This window comes from Epinephelus lanceolatus, chromosome 17 (assembly GCF_041903045.1).
Source record: "Epinephelus lanceolatus isolate andai-2023 chromosome 17, ASM4190304v1, whole genome shotgun sequence".
Taxonomy (NCBI): Eukaryota; Metazoa; Chordata; class Actinopteri; order Perciformes; family Serranidae; genus Epinephelus; species Epinephelus lanceolatus.
Window position 1 is genome coordinate 5,256,636 of NC_135750.1, and position 23,933 is coordinate 5,280,568.

The window sequence follows — 23,933 nt, forward strand, 5'->3', positions numbered from 1 at the left end:
ATGGATGGATGGATAATGAGGGAATGTTGCTAATTAGCATACCTGGCAAGTTGCAGATATGTTGATACTGAATGTATTGGCAAAATGTTCACTGCCAAAGTAAGCAATCTTGCAATAGTATCGACTTGTAGTGACCACAGCATTCATTTTGTATTGCATGGCGTGATACATTGACGTAGAGTTTTTGTACCAAGCAGCAACCTCTGGGGCTAAAAAATGAAGCCAACACAGAACCCAGTCAGACCCCATTAGAAATAAACATGTCAAACATGTCAGATTCACCCCTCGCTTCTCCACAGCGCCAGCCTCTCACCCAGATATGGCTCCTTCCTTCCATCCATTTTCAACCACTTACCCGAAGCTTGGTCAGGGGGGGCAGCAGGTTTAGCAAGGTATTCCAGACGTCCCACTCCCCAGCAACTTGGGGCGTTCCCTGACCAGATGAGATATGGAGTCCCTCCAGTGTATTCTGGGTCTGCCCCGGGGCCTCCTACCAAAAACCAAGACGGCGACAGCTGTAATTCTGAACTTAAGGCTTCAAAATGGGAGTCAACAAACCAGTGGGTGACATCACGGTAGCTGAAGATGCTTCACATTCAATGTGTGTCAAGAGTGTCTTCCAACAGAACACTTCAAATCTAGTTTTAGCAAAAAAAATAGGTCTTTCGCAATGCATCCATGGTCACTATTGGGGTGGATCACTTGGACCCACGACAGAGGTCTGGGCCAAGCCCCAAACGTCCTGCGTTAACTGTTTTAAATGTACTAGTGTCACCCTGTTTTAAGTCCTTCTCTCTTCTCCTTTTCCTCCTCTCTCCCTCCCTATGTCATATCTCTCTGCAGCCCAGAACTGTTCAGGTCTGAGGACATGTGCTGAGTGTTTGGAGAGGACGGAGTGCGGTTGGTGTGGTGATCCCAGTAACACCGGCAGGGGGGTTTGCATGGAGGGGTCCTATCGAGGCCCTCTGAAGCCTGCTGGCACCAGGGCTGGGCCCCGAGACCGAGACAGGCTACGAGACAGGGACATGGTGCTGGATCAGGGTCTCTGTTTATCTGACAGAGGATACAACTGGGCCTTCATCGAATGTCCTGGTGAGTGCTTCACCGCAACACACCGCCTGCGTTCTGTCACCCAGCTGAATAAAACTGAAACAAATCGTATCATTTGTCTGTGGCGTTCTGTCGACACCTCTTTCATCGAAAACAGAACAAAACCTTCACAAAGTGCATCTTGTGTTTGTGTTTGTGTCCCCGCAGCATGTCAGTGTAATGGCCACAGCAGGTGTGTGAACGGCAGCGTGTGCGAGCACTGTGGAAACCTGACAGCAGGGTTGCACTGCCAGAGCTGCATGCCTGGTTACTATGGCGACCCGACCAACGGAGGGAAGTGCAATGGTGAGTGCAAAGGTCACACCACATGTTTATGTTTATTTTAGAGTGTTGAAGGTATTGGCTGTGGAGTTGTCTGCCAGCTATCGTTCAAGCTCGACCGAGGAGAACGCCATTAATGTTGACACCTCTTTCTGTCACAAGCCTCTTGAGTAGATGCACTATTCCTTCTGTCCTGTGATATGGTTGACAATGGTAGTTTGGTAGAAAGAAAATAGTTCCTACGTGAAACTGCAAAAAGGTCTGTGGATTATCTTGAGTAGTCGGGTCATGATTTCTAGAAAGAAACGTTACGGTTGAGTATTCTAAATGTATTTTTTGGCGCTTCGAGCACCACAAGTGGAAGCTACTTCACAAAGATGGCAACAAAGATATGATGCAATGGTTGATGGTTGTACTGACACCACACTCTGGCTTTAATGCAAAGATCGAACGCTGTCTCTAGCTATGTTTCCATCCAAAAGTGATTTGAATCATTGGGAAATGCGCATTAAAAGAAATACGAATCCTGTGTGTTTCCATTAAATGTACGGACTTTGGTGAAAACTACGAACTTGCGCATGTTTTCCGCAGAACCGGAAACAAAACAAGTCTCGCATTCTTCTTCTTCTACGTTTTCTGGCGGTTGGCAACCAGCTTGTAAATGCATTACCGCCTTCCCGACCCGGAGTGTGGATATCACCATGGAGAGAGGTGCGCTACGTCAGACTTAATTCCAACATAACTGTTTCCATCCCCTGTTTTGTGAATCAGCATTTTTCTGAATCAACCAAAACCCAGCTAAAGCGAGTGTATTTTAGTTTGTGTGAATCAGGGGATTTTAATTCTAATTTTGGCGTTTCCATCATAATTTTCCGATGTGATACTTCTAGATGCGCATCTAAACAGGCTGATGGAAACATGGCTACTGACATTATGACCTTTCCTTCTTTTAGGGCCTGTGTCCACATAGAGTTTTTCTTCAGCAGAAAAGCAGTGGCAGGGCGCTTCATCCCAGTGCTTCATTAAAAACGCTCCCAGCTCTTTTTTTTAAGACATGCTCTGCGTTGGCATGTTTCTATGACAACAATATCTTGAATCCAACAATAGCTAGGTAGCTAATGCAAAGCTACATTAACAGAGGGTTGACTACACTGTCAACATCAACTTTTAAAAGAGAACAGTAATAAAAGTAGAACATTCAAGTGGCAGTGACGTCACCAGCGTCTTTCTGAAAAGTTCAAAAAGCAGAGTATTCTTAAAAACGATGCTGCTTTTTCTCTAGGTGGCCACATGCGGCCACATATTCTCCTCATTGGGAACAATTGAAAAAAGACACTGGTGCTAAGAAAAATAAGTGATGTGGACACAGGCCCTCATTATTTCCTTGGATTTTTATCTTCTACTGCAGCAACCTGCCTTGTGTCAAGACAGAGACATTTTTATTTTCAAAAATAAAGAACAGGATATCTCTGGGAAACAAGTTTGCTGCAAGAAAAATAAAGTTCGTAGAGACTTTCCCAGTGTGTTTTGGATGAATACCCCTCTTTTAAACTATGTGCTGCCTTCACTTTTTGCTCTGAATTACTTTTAAAGGATTAATGAGTGATTAAAAACATGTCTCACCTGCTGCGGGCCGTCCACAGCGCTGTAATAGGCACAAACAACCTGATGGGGGCAGTGTTTAAAAGCAGTGAGTGTGGGCTGTGGTTTGTGTTGTGGTGTTGTGGAGCAGTGAAAAGGGAAACTACGTGTGTTGTTTGGACAGGAGAGTGGTCTGCAGACAGAGACGGAGCAGCAGCAGAGTCTTGTTGTTCCTGGTGAACAGCAGAGGGGGAGATGTTGCTGATGCAGGCTCACACAGACACACACGTGTTTCGTGTGTATCCGTGTGTGTTTCTGTGTGTCAGCAGCTTTGTTTTGCCTCATATGGAAATAATCGTAACAAATCCCATAGCTGCAGTTGTTAACAACAGATTATACGTGTGTGAGCTGGATGATAAAAAGCAGAAACCACAGGAAGATGAGAGTGTGTGTGTGTGTGTGTGTGTGTGTGTGTGTGTGTGTGTGTGATGTGAAGGCTCGGGGGGGCTGGGTGAGGAAGGTATATGAGTGGGCCTGGATGGTGATGGGAGAGTGTAATGAATGAGTGAGTGACTGCTGGAGTGTGAGTGAGGTGGGGGGAGAAGTGAGAGGGAGGTGCAGTAACATCAGTCTCGCTGTGACAGATGTGCGTTTTGGCTTGGCGGCGGCATGACATTAAATCGCTCTTAATCATTTTCTTATTTCCTGAGTTGACTGGTGTCTCCGTCCCTGGCGGCTTCTCACAGCGAGCGAGGCGCTGATAGATGCACGCCTCTCGTCGCCTGCGTACAGGACAGCCTGTGATGCACTTTCTCTTCTACTTTGCTTTTCTTTGCAGCATTTTCTCTTCTGTCTCTCCGTCTTTTTGGCTTTTTCTTGTGCTTTCTTTAACATCACCTGCTCACATTTTCCCCTCACATATTCCACTCTGACACCTCCTTTATGCCTCCTTTCCTTTTATGGGTCATGCTATATTCGTTCAATTTATCTATCCCTTTCCCTCCTTTCATCCATTCTCTTCTCTCCTCATTTACTTCCCTTTCTTGCACTTGTGTCTTCTCTTTGTTCTTCCTCTCTGGTCATCTCTTCTTGCCTCCTCTCTCATCGCTTTTCCTTTCTTTGCTTTGTTTTTTCTCACCTCTCATCGTCTTTACTAACATTTTTTGTCTCTCTTTCTTTGCTTCTTTCCTTTCCTTTTCTTTTCTTTCCTTTCCTTTCCTTTTCTTTCCTTTCCTTTCATTTCCTTTCCTTTCCTTTCTTTTCCTTTCCTTCCTTTCCTTTCCTTTCCTTTCCTTTCCTTTCCTTTTTGTCCTTTCCTTTTATTCCCTTTCCTTTCCTTTCCTTTAATTTCCTTCCCCTTCCTTTCTCGTCCTTCCCTTCCTTATCTTTCCTTTCCTTTCCTTTTTGTCCTTTACTTTTCTTTCCTTTCTTTTTATTCCCTTTCCTTTCATTTTTGTCCTTTCCTTTCCTTTCTTTTCCTTTCCTTTCCTTTCCTTTTCTTTCTTTTCCTTTCCTTTTATTCCCTTTCTTTTCCTTTCCTTTCCTTTCCTTTTCTTTCTTTTCCTTTCCTTTTATTCCCTTTCTTTTCCTTTTTGTCCTTTCCTTTCTTTTCCTTTCCTTTTTGTCATTTCCTTCCCTTTCCTTTCCTTTCCTTTCCTTTCCTTTCATTTTCTTTCTTTTCCTTTCCTTTCCTTTCCTTTCCTTTTATTCCCTTTCTTTTCCTTTTTGTCCTTTCCTTTCTTTTCCTTTCTTTTCCTTTCCTTTCCTTTCCTTTCCTTTTTGTCGTTTCCTTCCCTTTCCTTTCCTTTTCTTTACTGTCCTTTCCTTTCCTTTTTGTCCTTTCCTTTTTTCCCTTTCCTTTCCTTTCCTTTCCTTTCATTTTCCTTTCATTTCATTCCTTATCTTTTCCTTTTTCTCTCCTCCCTCCCTGTGCTGACCACACACTCATCCATCCACCTCCATCCTGCTTCCTTCCTTTACCTTCTTTCACCTCTCCCTTCATTTCCTCCTTCCTTCACTTCCTCTGTACTTCCATCAGTCCCTCTTACAGTTCACAGCAAGTCTCTGTCCCAGATTTTCCCCCTCTCCTCATCCGTCCATCAATCCATTCATCCTTCTCTCCTTCTCCATCTCTCTTTATAAAAAGGACCACTACATTTACCTTGGGCTAAATGGCTGGGAGGCAATGATGTGTGGCCGATTAGAGGACTGAATGATAGAGAGACCGCTTCGCCTACCAGGGAGGGGAAAAGGCCTCGGCTCAGAGGGTTGTAGAGGAGAGGGGGAGGGTAAGGAGGGAGACAGGGAGACAGGGTGAGAAAGGAGGAAACAGAGACAAAGACAGAGAGAGAAAAAGAGATGTGGAAAGATGTACAAGGTTAATATGGGTGGAGAAGGACAGTTGCCCTTGGACAGAAAGACGATGAAGGAATAGAGGAGAAGATGGAGGGATGAATAGAGGAAGAGACGGAGGACAGACAGAGGAGAAAGGAGTCCGTCCGTTCCCCTGTCCCTGTGACAGATGATTAACTAACCTTGTCAAATCTGGATGAAGTGTATGTGTTTGTGTGTCTGTGTGTGTGCGCAGGGCATTAGTTTCCCTTTTCTCCGAATGTGCCGTTCACCTTGTGCCGCACACATACGAAATCAAAGGCACCCGCTCCACCCTTCAGAGCTGCGGCTGACAACATGTTGGATGTGTGTTTAGACTTTCAGTCCCTCAGAGGAGAGCGTGCAATTTAGAGGCTGATGGGAAACCTGCATGTTTTCATGCACATCCTGGGAGTCTTTGTTGTGTTGAGTTCATGTCTGGTTTTTATTACAGCGGAGACAGAACGATGTTTTCTAAACATTTTTGTGTTCACATTCATCACTGGAATCGTTGTGCTGGAGTGTGTGCGCTGGCTCTGCAGAGAGAAACATCCGCACCTGGAAGTAGTGCAGCCACAGTTGTGTCACAGAGTGGTTGTGTGGTCTGTGGTTTGGTCAGTGGAGCATTAATGAGAGAGTTGAGGTGGATTTAAGCTCTGCCTCCTTGAAACTGTGACGTTGAGTCACAAGGCACAGCTGATACATGTGGACAAGAACTGTGCTCAGCTTGTGCTGCTTGAGTTTAGTGCTGAAGACATTAGTTGATTGTTTGTCAAGCAAATACATGAAACATTTGATTAGACTGTTTTCTCAAATCTGTAAATATATTTCTTTCCCCTGATGTATATCATTGTAAATGAGATGGATGCTGTGTGAAGTTCGGCCTGTTACATGCATTGCCTTCTTTCAAAATATGTTTTTGTCTCATTCAAAGTAAACACTACGTCGGTTCAACACCGTGAATTGACTTTTTTTTTCCTTCAACAACAAACACACGTGGTTGGGTTTAGGAAAAGAAGAACAGGGTTTGGCTTCATAATCTAACAGGATGCAAACACCACTCTTCCAGTTGAAAGTTGGTGTTTGTTGAACCCGATTTCAAAGTGTTATCTGTTCTGTACGACATCTATTGCACGTCTGTCCGTCCTGGAAGAGGGATCCCTCCTCAGTTGCTCTTCCTGAGGTTTCTACCGTTTTTTTTCCCCGTTAAAGGGTTTTTTTTGGCGAGTTTTTCCTTATCCGCTGTGAGGGTCCTAAGGACAGAGGGATGTCGTATGCTGTAAAGCCCTGTGAGGCAAATTGTGATTTGTGATATTGGGCTTTATAAATAAAATTGATTGATTGATTGATTGGTGGCAGCCATATAATGTTTCTGATGTCAGTCACAACCTGGTCTGAAGTCTTGAAATACTGGCGCTTGGTCAGTGACTCCTGGCGTCAGACATGCATGAAAAAGCTGTCCTTTTTGCATTGGCATTGTTATCAGCATCGGTTATTAACGGCGACCAGTGTTAACCGGAGCGGAAGTACGAGTAGGGCAGGCGGGAGGAGTGGTGCATAAGTCCAACAACCACCAACTTTCACCCGAGAGGCTGGTGTTCGCTTCTAAGATTCTAAAGCCAAACCCTGTTCTTTTTTCCAAAACCCAACCACATGCCTGTATTGGCTAAACACAACCAAGTGTGTTTGTTGTTGAAGGAAAAAAACGTCCATTTGCAGTGTTGAACTGACGCAGTGCTTTTATTCTGAAAGAGACTGTATGCAAACTGTACATTAGCTGTGAAAACAGAAGTGTATTTTGAAAACAGACATTGAGTGCATTTACATGGACAGTTTAATTCCCTTTTCATTCGGAATTAAAGTTCATTCCTATTAAAAGTGATCTTGTAAACACCTAATTCGGAATGTAAATGGCCAATGCGACTGAAAATTCAATCCAACGTAAGGGGCTGGAATATTCCGTTTCTAATTCCGAATGAAAGAATTTCTCGCACTTGTATACACTCATTCTTCTTTAAGTTCATTCCGGTGTTTCTGCGCATGCTCGTTTCCTTGCCCTTCTGGCACGATGACGTCTATAGCGCACATAGCAACGGGCTGAGATAGAGCAGTCGGACTTGTTGCACTCACTGGTTTCCATTCGCCACAGCACGGGCTTCTACCTCCCTTCTTCGACCTTCTACCTCCCTTCTCCTCCTCAACAGATGAAGCATTAGCAGAACAAGGTTGTTGTCGTACTGCTGCTTCAAGAATATAAGCAAAACAAGCCTGAAAAAGGCACTAAGAACAGCATTGTCAAGCATCTTGTTATCCGGAGCGAGGACTACAGTGTTTTCTTCCGGTAAACGTAAACACGTAACATCCGCCCCGCCCCCTATCCAATCAGAAACCTTCCCTGCCCCAAACCTTGCACAGACCTGAATAAAGGCGATTGAACTGATCTCCCATGTAAACCCTCATTCAGAATGAATATTTCTCATGTAAACTACCTGGAAAGACTTTAATTCAGAATGATTTCATTCAGATTTATTTCATTCTGTATGAGAAGCCATCATGGAACTGCACCCAATGCGTGTAACAGGCTGAAGTTGACATCAATTCGTTAGTTCTTAGTCATCTAAAAAAAGGCCGACATCAGAAAAAAAGGGACTTTCCAGCTCCTTATATCACATTGTCACCAGCGGCGTTTCACACGACATCATCTGGTGGTGTATCATACCAACGTTGTTACTAGCATTGTTTCAGTGACAGTCAAACAATCAGTGACAGTTTGACTTTAAAATATGCATGGACACATAGCAGTTAAAAACAAACAAAGAAAAACTATGGCCTCATTTATTAAGTATTAAATTATATTAAGTATTGTATGAAGGGAAAGCTCGATGAGGTGAAGAGCAGAGACGTGCTGAATTTGCTGGACGACCAGATTTCTTGACTAACAGCGAGTTTCTAGAGCACACATTTGTTTGCTCTACACAGTGGGGGCATCGGTGAATAATCTGATTTCTTAGCAGCTGAATGTTAACAAGGGTTTTGGAATAATCAAAGTGCTGTAGGACACACACACACTTCCCTGATCTCTCTCCTTAACGTAACACCTCTCAGTCAGCTGGTTTCTTTTGTGCAAATGATCAAGCTCCTTTAAAGACCTTCATAAATGAGGCATATTTCTGCGAGTGCTCAGGTTTAGTGAGGTATCACCAGCAGCAGCAGCAGCAGCAGCAGCAGCAGCAGGAGGGCGAGTGGGTTCCCACGCTGCCCTCTTAATTGTCTTCCAGGCAAAAGACATGGGCTTGTGTTCTCTCTTGTGCTTGTTATCTTTCGCTACCCGGTGCTTCGGCGTATAATGCTCTTCTGCCACCGGCACCTCACGCTCAACAGTTTTATTGCTTCCATAAATTTTGCATGATTCACATCAGTAGCTCCCTGTCTGCATCTCGCTCTGATACTCTATCTCTCTGTGCTCTGCCTCGCTGGCTCTGTCTCGCTGTCTGTGGAGGCTCTCAGTCATGCTGGTCGTGTGAGACGTAGCAACACCACACAAGTCAAAGGTTGCTGTTGGGTCTCGAGGATGTTTTGTGGGGTTTCATCATTTCTTGCAGGTTCAGCTCAGCGCTTGTTTTTTATTGGGTCACACAGGACGTGGAGTGTTCTTTGGTTTGTTCCAACAAGTAAAGGAAAGTATACCATGTATAAATATATGTGAGTTATCACTGGATGTGTCACACATTTATTAAAACAGAGAGAGGAGTGCTTGACATGAACTGTGGAGGATGAGTTTTAGGTATTAGTTTTAGCTCGGGACAGCTGTCGTCTTTCCAGTAGAGCGATTCTTTTTTTCCAGTGTAATCAAAACCAGACTAAAGCACTTTAAGTTAAATTAAGGTGAACCCAAGCTGACATTCGGAAAGTAAGACGTTTTTTGACTGTTACAAGTCATTCATACTTTCACATAGACTCCAGCCAACCTACAGGTGGGTACTGACATGTAAAAGTTACCCCACAGATGTATTAGCAAGTTAAACTTTTATAAATAAAGACATGAAATAAAATGAAAGTATTTTAAAGGTTCAGTGTGTAAAATTTAGGGGGATTTAGTGGCATCTAGTGGTGAGGATTGCAGATTGCAACTCTCTGAAACTTCTCACGGTCAGCATACCTTCAGTGTTCATTGTTCAGGAGGTTTTTACTGGGAGCTGAATTGTCCGCAGAGGTCTCTTCCTCTCCAAAACAAATGGATCATGGGATTAAAACTGGCAGAAACACTGAAAAAGCAGCTTTATGTTAAAAATCAGTGTTTCTCAGACGCTGTTTGGCATTTCGGAGACTGGGGACATTCAGTAAGTTTTCACCAGGAGCTGAATTATCCACAGATGTCTCCTTCTCCCCAAAACAAACGCACCAAGTGATTTAAACCAGTAAAAACACTAAATAAAGCAGGTTGGCATTACAGATCAGTGTTTCTGTGTTAGGGGCGGCTGTGGCTCAGAGGTAGAGCAGGTCGTCCTCTAATTGTAAGATCGCCGGTTGATTCCTGGCTCCTCCAGTCCACATTTTGAAGTATCTTTGGCCAGGATACTGAACCCTAAATTTCTCCTGGTGGCTGTATAATTGGTGTGTGCGTGTGAATTGTTCATGAGTAGCAGGTGGCTTCATGTGTTTCTGTACGTTCAAACCAGAAGCTTTCAAAGAGGCAAAGTCTCTCGCGGACGCCCAAGAAGCACGACAGTCAAAAATATTTGTGGCAGCTTTGGTCGCTCTAGTTGCTCATCTCTACAATCACTGAACGTTCGGTTGTGCTTGTCAATTTAAAGGAGCTGCAAAGCGACTACTGGCTTGAAAGCAGCGTAGTTGCTGCTTGCTGTTGTCCATTCAAAAAGCTCATAGTTGCCAACGGAAAGTTATGTTTGGTCAATGAAAACAGAAAACGTATGTCATCCCATTCAAATCAAGCAAGGAAGACTTGCATGCTATGTTGCAACATTAGCCTGCAATTCTCTCCTCTATTACTCACATTACACACTTTAAAACTCACCAGACCAACCAACTATTTTCCGTGACGCGGTCCCAAGCCTCATTCTTTTTATTTTGGTCTCTGTAACCGAACAGCCACATATTATAAAGGACTGAGTGGGCGCCAACGCAATTAATAAACTTCTCGATATCCATTGTGGAAACAAGTGTGCTGTAGGATCCAAAGTTACATGGCTTGTTCTCTGGGACCTGCTTCATTGAGGCACGTCAGCAATCTGGTTGGTTGCTGCCGAACTGTGTCAGAGCTCATTACCATAAAGTTCAACAAGTTTTTACTCCCTGCTGGACCACTCCGGTCACTTTGGTCGCCCAAGACGCACGGCTGATGACCAGGTCACCCAAGTTGCCCAAGTCGCCAGGCTCTCATTGAACATGAAAGACTTCCGCCGTTTTGGAATCTCTGGTCACTGTTGGTGTGAACGTACAGTTAGTCTCAGCCACCAGTGGGTGAATGTGTGGGTGAATGGGTGGTAGTGTGAAGTGTTCTGAGTGGTCGGAGACTAGTAAGGCACTGTACAAGTGCAGTCCATTTACCATTTTACCATTCTCTGACGCTGCTCATTGCAGATGGTAGGGTTGGGTCGGTATGAGAAAAAAAAACGGTCTGGTTTTTGTAAAAAACCGCATCAAGTCGGTAATACCGGATTTTCGCCACTTGGGGGCGCAATTGACTCATTTCAAATAAAAAATTACCTTAGGACAACAGAGTGACAGTAACAAGTTGTTTCTTTTATTCCTTACAAATACATTTTGCAGCTTAGTCAATCAGTGCAAACAAGGGTTGCCTACTTCATCTGGCTCAAAGCCATAATTGTTGCCATAGTGGCGCATTCTTTGATTTCGTCGAGACTAAATTGTCTGCCATTATCGACTCCCTGTCACTATTAAACAAACTCCAAGCTAAAGTAGAGGTGCATGTGCACTTGCACCTCCTAGCTCAGTCTCAGAGACAGTCTCAGTCTCTCTCTCTCTCCTGCTTGCTGTGCGCTTGGTGAAGAGGTGCTCACAGACTCGGGCGTACTATAAGCGGAGTGGACCACGTGTAAAAATGTCCGTGAAACTTCCCCGCGATGTGAAAAATACATGCCGAACAGTCTGGTGTACGGAGCAGAGTCCGCGCGGCCGTGCTTTGCGCGCACAGGGCTTCTGGACGTCCACTTTCACCGGGCGGACCTCCACGGCGTCCGCTCCGCGTACGTTCTGCCCGAGTATGTGGTTCGGTCGGTCTCAAAAAATAAAACCCGGTCCAAGACAGAGTACCGGACCGAATTGGTATTACCGAGAACCGACCCAACCCTAGCAGATGGTCCTCTAGCTATGGTGGCTGATGCGAAAAGTCCCTATCTAGAGTCAGAGTTTGGTTTGTTTGTTCTGGGCTGCTGTAGAAACATGGCGGAGCAACATGGCAATCTCCATAAATGAGGACCCGCCCCCTATGTAGATGTAAATAGGTAATTTTAAGGTAACGCAAACACAACAGTTTTATTTTCAGGTGATTATACAGCAATTTTTTTTGAGTATTCCATTATATTTAATTTATGCCAGTATATCCTCCTAAATCCTGCACACTGGACCTTTACAGCTTTCACCTCAGTAAGGTTAGGGTCGGGTTATATCTGGTTACTAATGTTTAATGAACTATAAAGTGAAGGGCACGGTTTGTGTATGCTACAAAATCAAAGTGCACTATTAAAGGAGCATTACATTTGTTGTAATGGAAGCAAGCTAGCAAGCTAACTAAGCTAACTGCTGTCACCTCCCTGTCCAACAAAAAACAGGCCAACTCCTGGTCACTCCTCATCCACGTCCTCTCCTTCAGTGCTCACCAGTGAAAGTGAAAACCAATTCACTCTTGCTTTGAACCGAGCTTTGTCCTCTTGGCATTTTGCCACACTATATTGGTTTTTCCCTACCCTGTGATCACAACTTTTTACACACCATGCCCAAAGGATGCAGCTCAGATTCGTCCCGAACACAGGCGAATAAGAAGAACATAAGGAAACACAAGCAGAAGGCAGTCTCTGCAGATAAAAACACAGCCACACATTTCTCGTGTGTCATAAGTGATGACTGGGAGAGATTACTTTTGTGTGTCTATTCATTTGAGTTTATCTTCAAAATATGAAGACCTGTTTTACAAATACAAGCAGTATTAGATTGTTTTCTTGCCATCGCAACCCAGGCAGTTAGAAATAAAAATTCTGTTTAGTATCACAGGAGGTCACCTGTCAGGGAAACTTAAAAATAGATTTTAGCATTTGAACAAACGACCAGTGCTGATATATAAGAGTGGTCTCTTATGTCCCAGCTGATTTTGTTTCGCCCCCTTGTCCCTCTCTGTCCTTCTCCTTTCTATCACTCTGTGTCCCTAATTTGGAGGTTTTGATGTACAGTCTGTGAGCGGGGTGCAACAGCGGGAGCTCTCTGTAAATTTGTGTTCAGCACAGGAGCTATAGAGATGTTGAGTGCTGTCTCTGCAAGAAACTGGCAACCCAGCAGCATCAACCGGAGACTAGGACAGACAGGACAGCAGGGTAGTGTATGTGTGTGTGTGTGTGTGTGTGATGGATCAGACAGAGCCAGCTGTTGTTGAGCTTCAGCACCAGTAGAGTAGCAGACAAGGGAAGCTGCCTGCAGAGTCGCTCCATTCAGTCTTCTCTGTGGAGAAGCTGCCAAATCCACTCTCACCTGCTGTCCGTGTGTGTGTGTGTGTCTTTGTGCGTGTTTCCGTGTGTGTTTATGTACCTGTGGAGCCTTGTGGCGAGATTGCAAAATACCCAGCATTCTTGGCGGTATCCAGTCATCTTCCTTCTGGCAGCTCTATTCCTGGCGTCTGACTGGTCAACATACGGGCGCATAGAAAAACCAAAAGACACACACACACCTACACACAAACCAACACACATACAAATGGCTCTGTGAATATGATTTTAAACGGCTTGTGGATCCTTTTTGATCTCCAGTCAGCTGCAGCTGTGACTCATGTCTTGTCTAGAATAAACCGCCGTCTCTGAGACTGCGTGCTTTCATTTATGGTTTGCATTTCACCAGCCTACAATTAATATAACGAGCTCCTATGGCCTCATCTCGGACAAGCAGCGCTGTTGAATTAAGTATCCCAGGCCGTGCTCAGACTAATGTGACAACTTGCTCCACACTCGGCACAAATGCAGCTATGTAGCCTCACACACACAGAACCATATTATAAGTTTAAAGGTGATTTTTTTCTTGTTCAGACATCTTTTATCTGTTTCAAGTGACTAGTGACATAAAAATAATAGTTAGCATGTTAGCCGTTAGCCTAGATACAGCCGGGGCGCATAGTAGCGTCAGACCTGTTAAAACGTAAGTGAACGGACAACCTTCAAGTGCAAAGTTAGTCCACTAAACAAGCTTTTTTTCCACAAAGACCGCCTCATATCGTTAGGATAAATGTCAGAGAACATATAAAAAACGACATGTAAACGTGTTGTCTTACCTTACCGGTGTGCTGCCATGTTTGTTTACCATTTAGCTCTGCTTTCCAAAGCACTCTAGGCTAATGGCTAACATGCTAACTATTATTTTTATGTCACTAGTCACTTGAAACAAATTTAGGACGATAGGAGACAGGTTGAAATTAACCGAAATTTCCCTTTAACGAACTCAAATTAAACATAATTTTTGACGCACTGATGACAATAAGTTGAGGATGGTAAACTGGTGCTGTTGGTCCTAAAGACAGCTGTCTGTCACCTATGAATCATAATCACATTCACACAGTCAACATTTTTCAAAAGTCCTCTTCCCTCAGTGCGCCACTGGACCCTACTTTACTCCCCAGATTATGATCAATCACATGCTCATCTCCATGAGCAATTTTTTCATCATCTTCATCATCATCAAAGTCACCTTCCACCCACTGCTGACTCCTGATTTTTCTTTGTCCGGTTCCACAGACGGGGCAGTTTGGTGCGATAAGAGAGGACAGGGCTTTATGGTGTGTTTAATGAGGGGACGGTGAGGAGGGGTCGAGGGCAGAGGGGGCGAACATGAAGTACAGAGAGGCAGGAAGTCCGTCAAATATGTGGGAACACACGCTCAGTTATATTCGCACACAAAGAGAGAAAATGATTTCCATGTCTTAGAGACATCAAAGAGCAGCTGAATACAGTTTCCCTCCCTCAGCAGAATCTGATCAGTGAACTGTCGACCTTTAAATGTGACAATCTCAAAGTTTCAATCATTTTACTCACACCTTCAGTTTTCAACCCAGGTGGCAGAATAAATACTGGTATTGTATGTTTCTGCAAACCATGTTACATTATTGTGCAGCATGTATATTGAAAATGTACATTTTCTTACGTTTCAAAGACACAGCCTGTTACATGCATTGTCTGTTTTCAAAATGCACTTCTGTTTTCACAGGAAATGTACAGTTTACATACGGTCTCTTTCAGAATAAAAGCACTACGTCGGTTCAACACTGCAAATGGACGTTTTTTTTCCTTGAACAACAAACACACATGGTTGTATTTAGCCGACACAGGCATGTGGTTGGGTTTAGGAAAAAGAACAGGGTTTCGTACGGGAAGTGAACACCGGCATCCTGGGTGAAAGATGGTGGTTGTTGGACCCAACCATCCACACTTCCGCCCCCTTAACTTACCTAGTTGTCCGGTCACATTTCCCCCTGATGCAGTCGAGTGCCATTACACAATAATGACCACCAGCTGCATGAAAGGGCATGTGGGTGCCTGACACCAGAAATCACTGCCTAAGTGCTGGTATTCAACAACTTCGGAGTGAGACCGGGTCGATCTAACAGTGTTTTGGTGTTTTAGAGGATTAAAATGAATGACTCTGTATTTTTGCTCAAACCAAAATTTGTACATCAAAATTTAACAGAATCTAACAGAACATCCAGGTCTTTCTGTCCCTGCATCTCCACATGTTAATGCTGCTGCTGTGGCCACAACGTGGCCAGCACTAGGAAGTGCCAACATTTAAAGGTTTCAGTCTAATACAGATGTGCACAAACATACAGGCACACACATACAGACCAAATCAACACATCTCGTTTAGGTGTGAACATGTTGCACAATGTTATGTTTTCAGTAAATCTATCAGGAATTACTTCGCTGTTGATGTCAGTCTGACCATATTGTTATGACGTGGTGATCTCTAATTAAATGTCTGGAACATTCTCAGCACAGGTGACCTGATCTGAATCTGACAAGTGTCGCAACCTGAAGCAGAATAATGTAATAAATAATCTTGCAGTGTTTTTTGTCCAACAAAACAAAATGCTTTGTTTAGAAATGTTCGTCTTTTCGCATTGCAATTGTGTTTTAGTTTTTTAGATTTTTATTTGCCAAAGAGCCGCTTAACCCTTTGAGATCCACCATAGACCTGTCCCAGCAGGTCAACAGTATGTCACATAGAAGTTTTTTTTAGTCATACACACACACACATGCACAAACTGGACCTATACATGCACTAAGTGGAGAGATGTCAGAGTGGGCTGCCCATGACAGGCACTCTGAGCAGTTGGGGGGTTCAGTGCCTTGCTCATGGGCACCTTGGCAGTGCCCAGGAGGTGAACTGGCACCTCTCCAGCTACCAGTCCACGCTCCATATTTTTGGTCCGGACGGGGACTTGAACAGGTGACCCTCCGGTTCCCAACCCAAGAACACAGCAAAAATGTCCTTCTTGCAAAGGAAAGACTCGAGCGCCGTCTTCTGTTCCTCTTTTAGAGAAAAAGCCAAGTCTAACTCGTTCATTGTAGCGGCCAAAGCCGTTTCAAACAGCTGGTGTTCATCCGTAGCCATCTTGCAATGTTTACTGACTGATTCTGGATTTCGTCGTCGCAGCGCTGTCGTCATCTGTTTAGCTCGCCTCTGGCCCGCCTATATCAGATACACTGATGTGATTGGTGCAGCTCGGCTCCAACGGCATGGTTAATGAGCATCATTACTGACTGCCAGAGTGACTCGCTGAGCAAATTCAGTTGTGCTCTAGCGAGAACTCTGGATTTCCAGGGTATGAGTTAGCTGAGGCCTTAGGTATATGGTTTTTGGATAGTGCTCACATAGAGCTCACTGTGACCTCACAAAACATAACTAAAGAATTCATACACTAATTATGACAAACTTTCACACTAATTCCTAATAGGATAAAACAACAATATGATGACATTTTATATCCAAAAGGTCAAAGGTCAGCTTCACTTTGACATCATAATGTTCTACAGAAACAATTTTCTGGCCGTTATTCAGTGTCATAACTCAGGAACAGAAGGGGAGACTGTTGTGGGCCAAGCAGTCAAAGCACAAAAATACAGGTTTAAAGTTAAAAAATGTGGGTTCATTTTCCCAAAAAATACATTTTACAAAGCAAATGGCTAAAAATAACAGAATTAGACTTACAGGGCCCTTAAAAGAGGTCAACAAAACATAACTCTACTGATGAATAAGGCTAACAAAACTAGACGTTAACTCAACAAACAGACCTAACAGAATGAGACAATGGGGCAACACATATACCGGCTGATCAGACTAAATTAAACACAAAGGGAACTCACACAGACAGTAACTAAAGAAACCTCTAATCCCCCCATAATGTCACAGCTCTTGGTTTGTTCCATGGGACGGCCTTCTGCATGAAAACAGGCTCCGCCCCCAGCCCCATCTTTTGCCCAACTCCAACCAGGAAGTGACTTCAGGTAACTCAAAGACAAAGAGAAAGAAATTGACAACTTGCAAATGTGCGCGCTCCTTAAAGAAAACAGTGTGTTGTCAAAGTGCTGATAAGCTTTGAACTAAACAAGCTGGCGTTGTGTGGATTTTGAGTGACTGGTTGGGGACAGGTTCATTGGTGACTCTAAATTGTCCGTAGGTGTGACTGTGAATGTCTCTATGTGTAGCACTGCGATAGTGTGATATGTGTACCCTGCATCTGGCCCAGTGTCAGCTCAGATAGACAAATTTGTCTGCTTGTTCATCCCTTTGTACATGTATGAAGTTCTGTGGTTGCAGTAGTCATGTTGCCACAAGTTGCCACAGGTGTTTGGGCTTAAATTGTGGGTGTTTTGGACATGCGACCAATGTGTGTGTGGCCCTAAACTACAACACCACAACTACGTCCAAACTGAAACCAAACCTTAACCTTACACTAAGTTTAACCAAATAGTGTTAAAGTTAGTGGTTACATCATTAAAATGTCACGGTTACTAGAGGTAGACAATACCACAGAATTTGTTTTTGATCCCATACAGCAGTAATACAGGGCTGCAATCGCCAATATTGATACTAGTACAATACTTTTTGTTATTAAAAGTTTGAAAATGTACAAATAACCAATACTGAAGAGCTGGATCTGGATACTCCTTTCCTGAGCCTCTCTGAACTGAACTGGAAACTGAGGCATTTCCCTCCTCCTCCCTTGTCTTCTGTTGCTGCTCCAACTTCTCTTTCTTGTGGTTTTATTCCTCTTTCATTAAGCCATCACTGCTATTATGTGTAGGATGAAACTAATCAGGGTGCATGTCGCAGTGTGCTGCATGTGTGCAACGCTCTTGTGAGCATTTATACTTGTGTGCAGTTGTCTGTCTGTGTCACTCTGCAGTTACACCTCCAAAACACTGGTTGGCGGCCGGGTTTCTGTGAAGTGCTGTGAAGTTTAGTTGATTAAAAAAAAAAAAACATTAAACATGGCTTAATAGAGACAGTTTCGAACACAAGTACACAAATCAGCTTCACTATAACTCGCAGCATTCACAGACAAACACTTGTCTTTATCTGGACACATTTTCCCCACAAATACAACATGCTAACGTTATTAGCACAAGCCTATGGCATTTTACATTGTATAAATTAGCCTAGCAGCTAGCAGAGATTTCCTCTGCTCATATGAAGCCAGGATAAATCACACACAAGACTTAAAATGCTATTTTTGTAGAGGCTTTATTGTCTTCACAATTTATTGTTTCTTATCTGTGAAATTAAAGTAAATAAAAGTTTTGTTTCCACTGAGGGAAATGGTTTCAGCTTACAGAAACAGACAGGAGGTCTGCGTCACCGGGACATGTAGTTACATTTCTGGGGAGGTGCATGTCAGGCTATGCTGTCTGTGTATACATGGAGCCAACGGCGTAGCTACGGCGTCGATTCAACACAGAAGTATAAATTCAGCATTACAGTCATGCGTATGCGGCTCTATTCATAGGACAAACGAGGGTCTGCGCCAGCCCCCAGCAGGAAACCAGAGGGCTGGGAGGTGAGCTTAGCGTCCTCCTACTGCCGACATCAGGTGAGAGTGACACTAAGAAGATGCTGCTGGGTCTGGAGTAAATAGTACATGCACTAGATGTGTTCATGACAAAGGAATGCTGTTTTTCTACAAATAGGTAAGATGTAGAAGGGGGAAACTAATCCCTGTTTTGGGATCAATCCTATTGATGCTAGCATGGATCTTCAAAATGACCCTTAACCCTTTTATAAATGATTAACCCTATGTGGATCCACTGTGTGTCCCCGAAAGGCAGGTGAGTTACTGTGACTGTGTGAACTACTGCAGGCTATTTTACCTGTACAAGGATCGATCCATTTGTCAAACACTGTTTTAACAGACAGAAAATACACATGATTATTGAACTGTTTTGGTCAACACTATTTGGTTGTTCTGTTTGTCTTTTCTTTCTTTCAGTGGCAAATAGTTCAGATGTAGAATAATTCACGTGTTTAACGGGTAAAAACAGCTGGTTCCAATTCATTTAGTTTGATCAGCTGTGAACTCATCCCTTCCTGTCAGAGCACAGAGCTGTGGAGGCGGAGAATTTGTATATCCGAATTCGTTGAAATATCCACTGAGTGATATTTAGCAGCAGCAGAGTGGGATTCACAGAAATGCACAAAAAAACCTTTGGAGTACTGTTTAGCTCCACAAAGGGCCTTGGATTTTTTTCTTCTCCCCATTAAGTTATCTTGAGTTTTATAACTGCGCTCCCCTCGGGAATAAGACAGCGCCGAGCGAGGATCGTTCTCTAACGCTTTCTCGCTGACTTACTTCCTCATCTCTACCTGTCTCTGTGTGACTCATACAGACACACAGATAAAGAAACAAACACACACATGCACAGACAGCCCAGTTCCCACCTACACACACATTCAAACACTGACAACAGGCGTGTTTTTGTATTGTGTGTGTACACGCAGAGGCAGTGGGCTGAGAAATTGTACTCTCTTCAGGGGGCTTGCACAAGTCATGGGAAATATGATTTCAACTGTATCAAATCAGCCTTTTTTTGCTAAGAGGTCAGATTTCTTTAGATTGCGGCTTATTTCTGTGATGTCAGCAAGTGTGGTGCGTGATGTGCTCTCTCCTGCGTCCATTTCATTAATTCGTTCACTCCCTCTCTCCTTTATGAACCCGCTGCTCCCTCCATCATTCACCTCCAGTTGCTCCCTCTTGCTCATAGAATTGAGTTCACTTCATCTGGGCATCTGAATGTGATTGTGTCTGCAGACTGTTCGGATGAGTCAAGTGACTATTTTACATTAAGGATCAACATGTTCAGTGAGAGAGTCTGACTCACTGCATGAATGGTGAGAGCCAGAAACATGTAAGTCTCTAGAGAAAGCCTTATCTATATTCAATTATAGAGGTAAATGCAGTTTTCCGGGCAGCTTTTCTGGCTTGGTTCTGGTTAGTTAAAGGTCACGTTTTTGCTTAAGATATCTGCTTTTGGTGTCACAGTCCCAGAAAGAGATGCAGCAATGTCTCAGTGAAAATCCAGTGATGTCTGAGAAAATAACTGCCTTTCATAACACTCTCCCAGCTGGAAATGTCAGCAATGTCTCACCTAAAAACAACTACATTTTGTGGTACTATCCACGTGGAAACGCAGCAGTTTCATAGTAAAAAACAACCTCTTTTCATGGCACTATCCTGGCAGAAAAACAAGACCATGTCTGTAGCAAAAAGACCCCCTTGTGTGGCACTGTCTGGGATGAAAATGCAACCTTGTCTCTGGAAAAACAGCTGCTGTTCATGGCACTGCCCCAGCAGAAAATATGGTGATGTCTCGTTAGAAAACAACCACCTTCTCTAGGATTGTCCCAGCTTGAAATGCAACGATGTCTCTGTAAAAACAGCTGCTTTTGGTTGCATTGTCCTGGCAGAGAACCCGGCTGGAACAACCACCTTTTATGGCACTGTCCCGGCAGAAAAACAAGATCATGTCTCTAGCAAAAACACCCACTTTTGTGGCACGGTCCCAGATGAAAATGAAACTGTGTCATGGCACTGCCCTGGCAGAAAATGTGGTGGTGTCTCATTAAAAAACCACCACCTTCTTTAGGATTGTCCCAGCTTGAAATGCAACGATGTCTCTGGAAAAACAGCAACTTTTGGTTGCATTGTCCTGGCAGAGAACCCTGCTGGAACAACCACCTTTCATGGCATTATCCCGGCAGAAAATGCAGCTGGAAAAAATGCCTTTTCTGGCACTATACCAGCTGTAAATGCAACAAATTCTCAGGAAAACAGCAACTTTTTGTGTAATGTCTTGGCTGGAAATGTGGCAATGTCACAGTAAAAACCAACCGCTTTGGATGGCACTATCCTGGCAGGAAACATGCTTATGTCTTGGTAAAACAAAACCGCCTGTCCTGGTACTATCCTGGCTGGAAAAGCTAAAAACAACAAGTTTTGTTGTTTGTTGGTCTCAATCAGTGGTCTGCAGCTTGGCAGGCATCTTTCCTAGGTGACGCACCATCCACCATCACCTCCACTTCCCAATGATAGTGTCCTCGTCACTTTGGAAACATTGATCTGACATGTATGAAACGCAAATGTAACTATTTGTGGTTTGCAGAAACATCTAATGCAAACATTTTCTTCTGGTGACTGGGCTGCCCTGCGAGTTGTGAGATTAGTTTAAACTGTGTGCAACGACAGGTCATCACAGTCTGTTATATCCATCATTTGAACCCTCAACTTTGCAGACATTAATGAGTTTAACAGACTGTTACGGTCTTCCATGAACCAGTTTGTGTATTACTTATCTATTTTGCACAGGCGCTGCAGTCTGAGCCGTCATACAAGCTTCCAGTCGTGTATCCGTCCTGTATCTGTCGTGCATTCATGTCCCAGCAGCCTCAGTAGATTCACTTTGAATATTGTACGGTTGGAACAATGACGGCACGCTGACGGCTCAGATGAAACTCCTCTCTGTGAACTCCATGCTGTAACATCCTGGAACAGCCTGCAGGCCTAGTTTGCAGTTTGATCAGCAGCGTTTGCACAGAATATAAAAGGTGAAAGAATGACAGGGAGTGTGTCTGTGAGGTGACGGGTTTCACCAGCAAACAGCAACTGCAGAAATAAAGCAGCAATTTATATTTCAGAAAGGGTAAAACAAGTTGTCAATGAGGTTGGATAAGTTATGAAAAAATTCAGTGATAAACATCAATGAATGACCTCATTTATACATTTGACACTGTTTTCTTCATGTTTATCCAAACCTGATGAATAATGAATCAATTAAAGAGTAGATATCACAAGGTTAATAAAGCTGTTGCTTTACAAACCAAGAATTTACTTTCTGTATTTTCAAATAAGTGTGGCTTTGTTTATCGATTCAAGTATAGCATCAAAGTCCCAGTGTGTACAATACAGGGGTATTTAGCGGCATATATCAAGGAGAATTGCAGATTGAAACCAGCTAAGACTTCTCCTGGTGAGAGTTCCTTCAGTTTGCTCAGGAGGTTTTTACAGGGTGCTGAATTGTCCGCAGAGGTCTCTTCCTCTCCAAAACAAACAGACCTAGTGATTAAAACAGGTAAAAACACTGAGCAACCCAGTTTCATGTTACAAATTAGTGTTTCTCCGACGCCATTTAGCAAGTCAGTGGAGGGCTGCTAGCTCAGCGCCTGCTCATGTGTGCTCCCTTTTTTCCTTTAATTTAAGACCCAGACATTCAGGAGGTTTTTACAGGGAGCCAAATTATCTGTGGTGTCTTCGTCTCCAAAACAAACAGACCAGGTGATTGTAACCAGTAAAAACACTGAATAAAAACAGTTTCACATTAAAAAAGTTTGTGTTTTTCTGACACTATTGCTGCGTAGGGGCTGCTAACTACAGTCACTGTGGTGAAAATGCAAAAAACGCATACACACAAAAAGGGAAATGTCCCTATCTAGAGCGAGTGTTCGGTTTGTCCATTCTGGGCTACTGTAGAAACATGGCAGAGTCAGCAGTTGGTCGTATAGAACGTAAAAATGTGTCATATTTGTGGTTTACAGAAACATACAATGCCAGCGTTTTCTTCTGGTGACTGGGCTGCACTGCGAGTCATGTGAGATGAGTTTAAACTTTGTGTATGTAACAACAGGTCATACTTATCCCAGTGTGGTATGTCCATCAGTTGGAACCTCAACTTTACAGACATTAATTAGCTGTAACAGACGTTTACAGTGCTTCATGAACCAGTTTGTGTATTATGTGTCTATTTTGCACAGAGACTGTGGTCTGAACAGTCATACAAGCTTATAACAAGACATTCAGGCTTTAGCCCGGACCTCTGTCATGGGATCTGGAGGATCCTCCTAGGGTTGGGAAACACCAGAGGCGCCACGATATGATATAACGATTCTTAAGTCATGGCAAAATATTATTGCAGTTTGAAATAGGTTGCAATATGCTGAGTATTGTGATAAAATACATTGTGATATATAACTTTTTTTTAAACTGTAAATTATGTCCCCTAATGACAACATCTGTTTTATCCAACAAGATAACGTTTTCAGTGTGTTCGTCTCACTCCAGACATTTTTTTGTAGCTGCTAAATGTATGTAGTGGACTGAAAAAAGTAATCGATTATATTATTCTAGTAGGCTACCTAAATGTTTATTTGTCTTTGTCAAATTAATAATATCCTCAATAAAAAAAATTAGATTCTCGCCAGGTTTTTTTTATGTAAACAGGCTCTGTTTTGGTGCTTTATTTCAAACCCTGGCACCTTATTTACATCATAAATACAAAAAAGAATCAGTTTATATTTATTGTAAATTAGAAAAGAATTGGGGGGCAACTGAACACCCTGTCAAGGGCCAGATGTGGCCCACAGCTGATGTAGCAGAGACTGAAACTTTATGTTTTAAAAGTGCTGTGGTTAATGTGTGGCTAGGTTTAGACACAAAAAACACTTGGTTATGGTTTGGAAAAGATCATGTTTGGGTTTGAGATGCCCAGTTTTTAGGGCACAGTCCCCCAAAAGGAAGCAATGGGTTCCAACAAAAAAAAAAACCACAATGATGACTTGCTAGATCCCAGCTGGTTGTTGTTTGCTGGTCTGCAACTTAGCAAGTGTCTGGTCTAGGTGTTATGACATCCACCATCCCCTCCACCGCCTGATGACAAAGTCAGCTCATATACTAAGTCACTTAAGAAAACTGGATATGATACGTATGAAATATACAAATGTATCTGTGGTTTGCAGAAACGTACAATGCCAACATTTTCTCCTGGCGTCTGCTCTGCTGGAAGCAGGATGCTGTTTATTGCTCGAGGGATTGCAGTGGCTTCACGTTTGTT

General features: G+C 43.3%; 1 protein-coding gene across 3 annotated transcripts in view; it reads left to right on the forward strand.

Moving 5' to 3' along the window:
- atrnl1a (attractin-like 1a) overlaps positions 1-23,933 on the forward strand; it is a 445,178-nt gene that overhangs the window by 148,727 nt on the left and 272,518 nt on the right. For all 3 annotated transcript variants that reach the window (XM_033643351.2, XM_078160934.1, XM_033643359.2), the window contains 2 exons: positions 844-1,092; positions 1,258-1,395. In XM_033643351.2, coding sequence (XP_033499242.2) covers positions 844-1,092; positions 1,258-1,395 — 387 coding nt within the window. The remainder of the gene's footprint in view (positions 1-843; positions 1,093-1,257; positions 1,396-23,933) is intronic.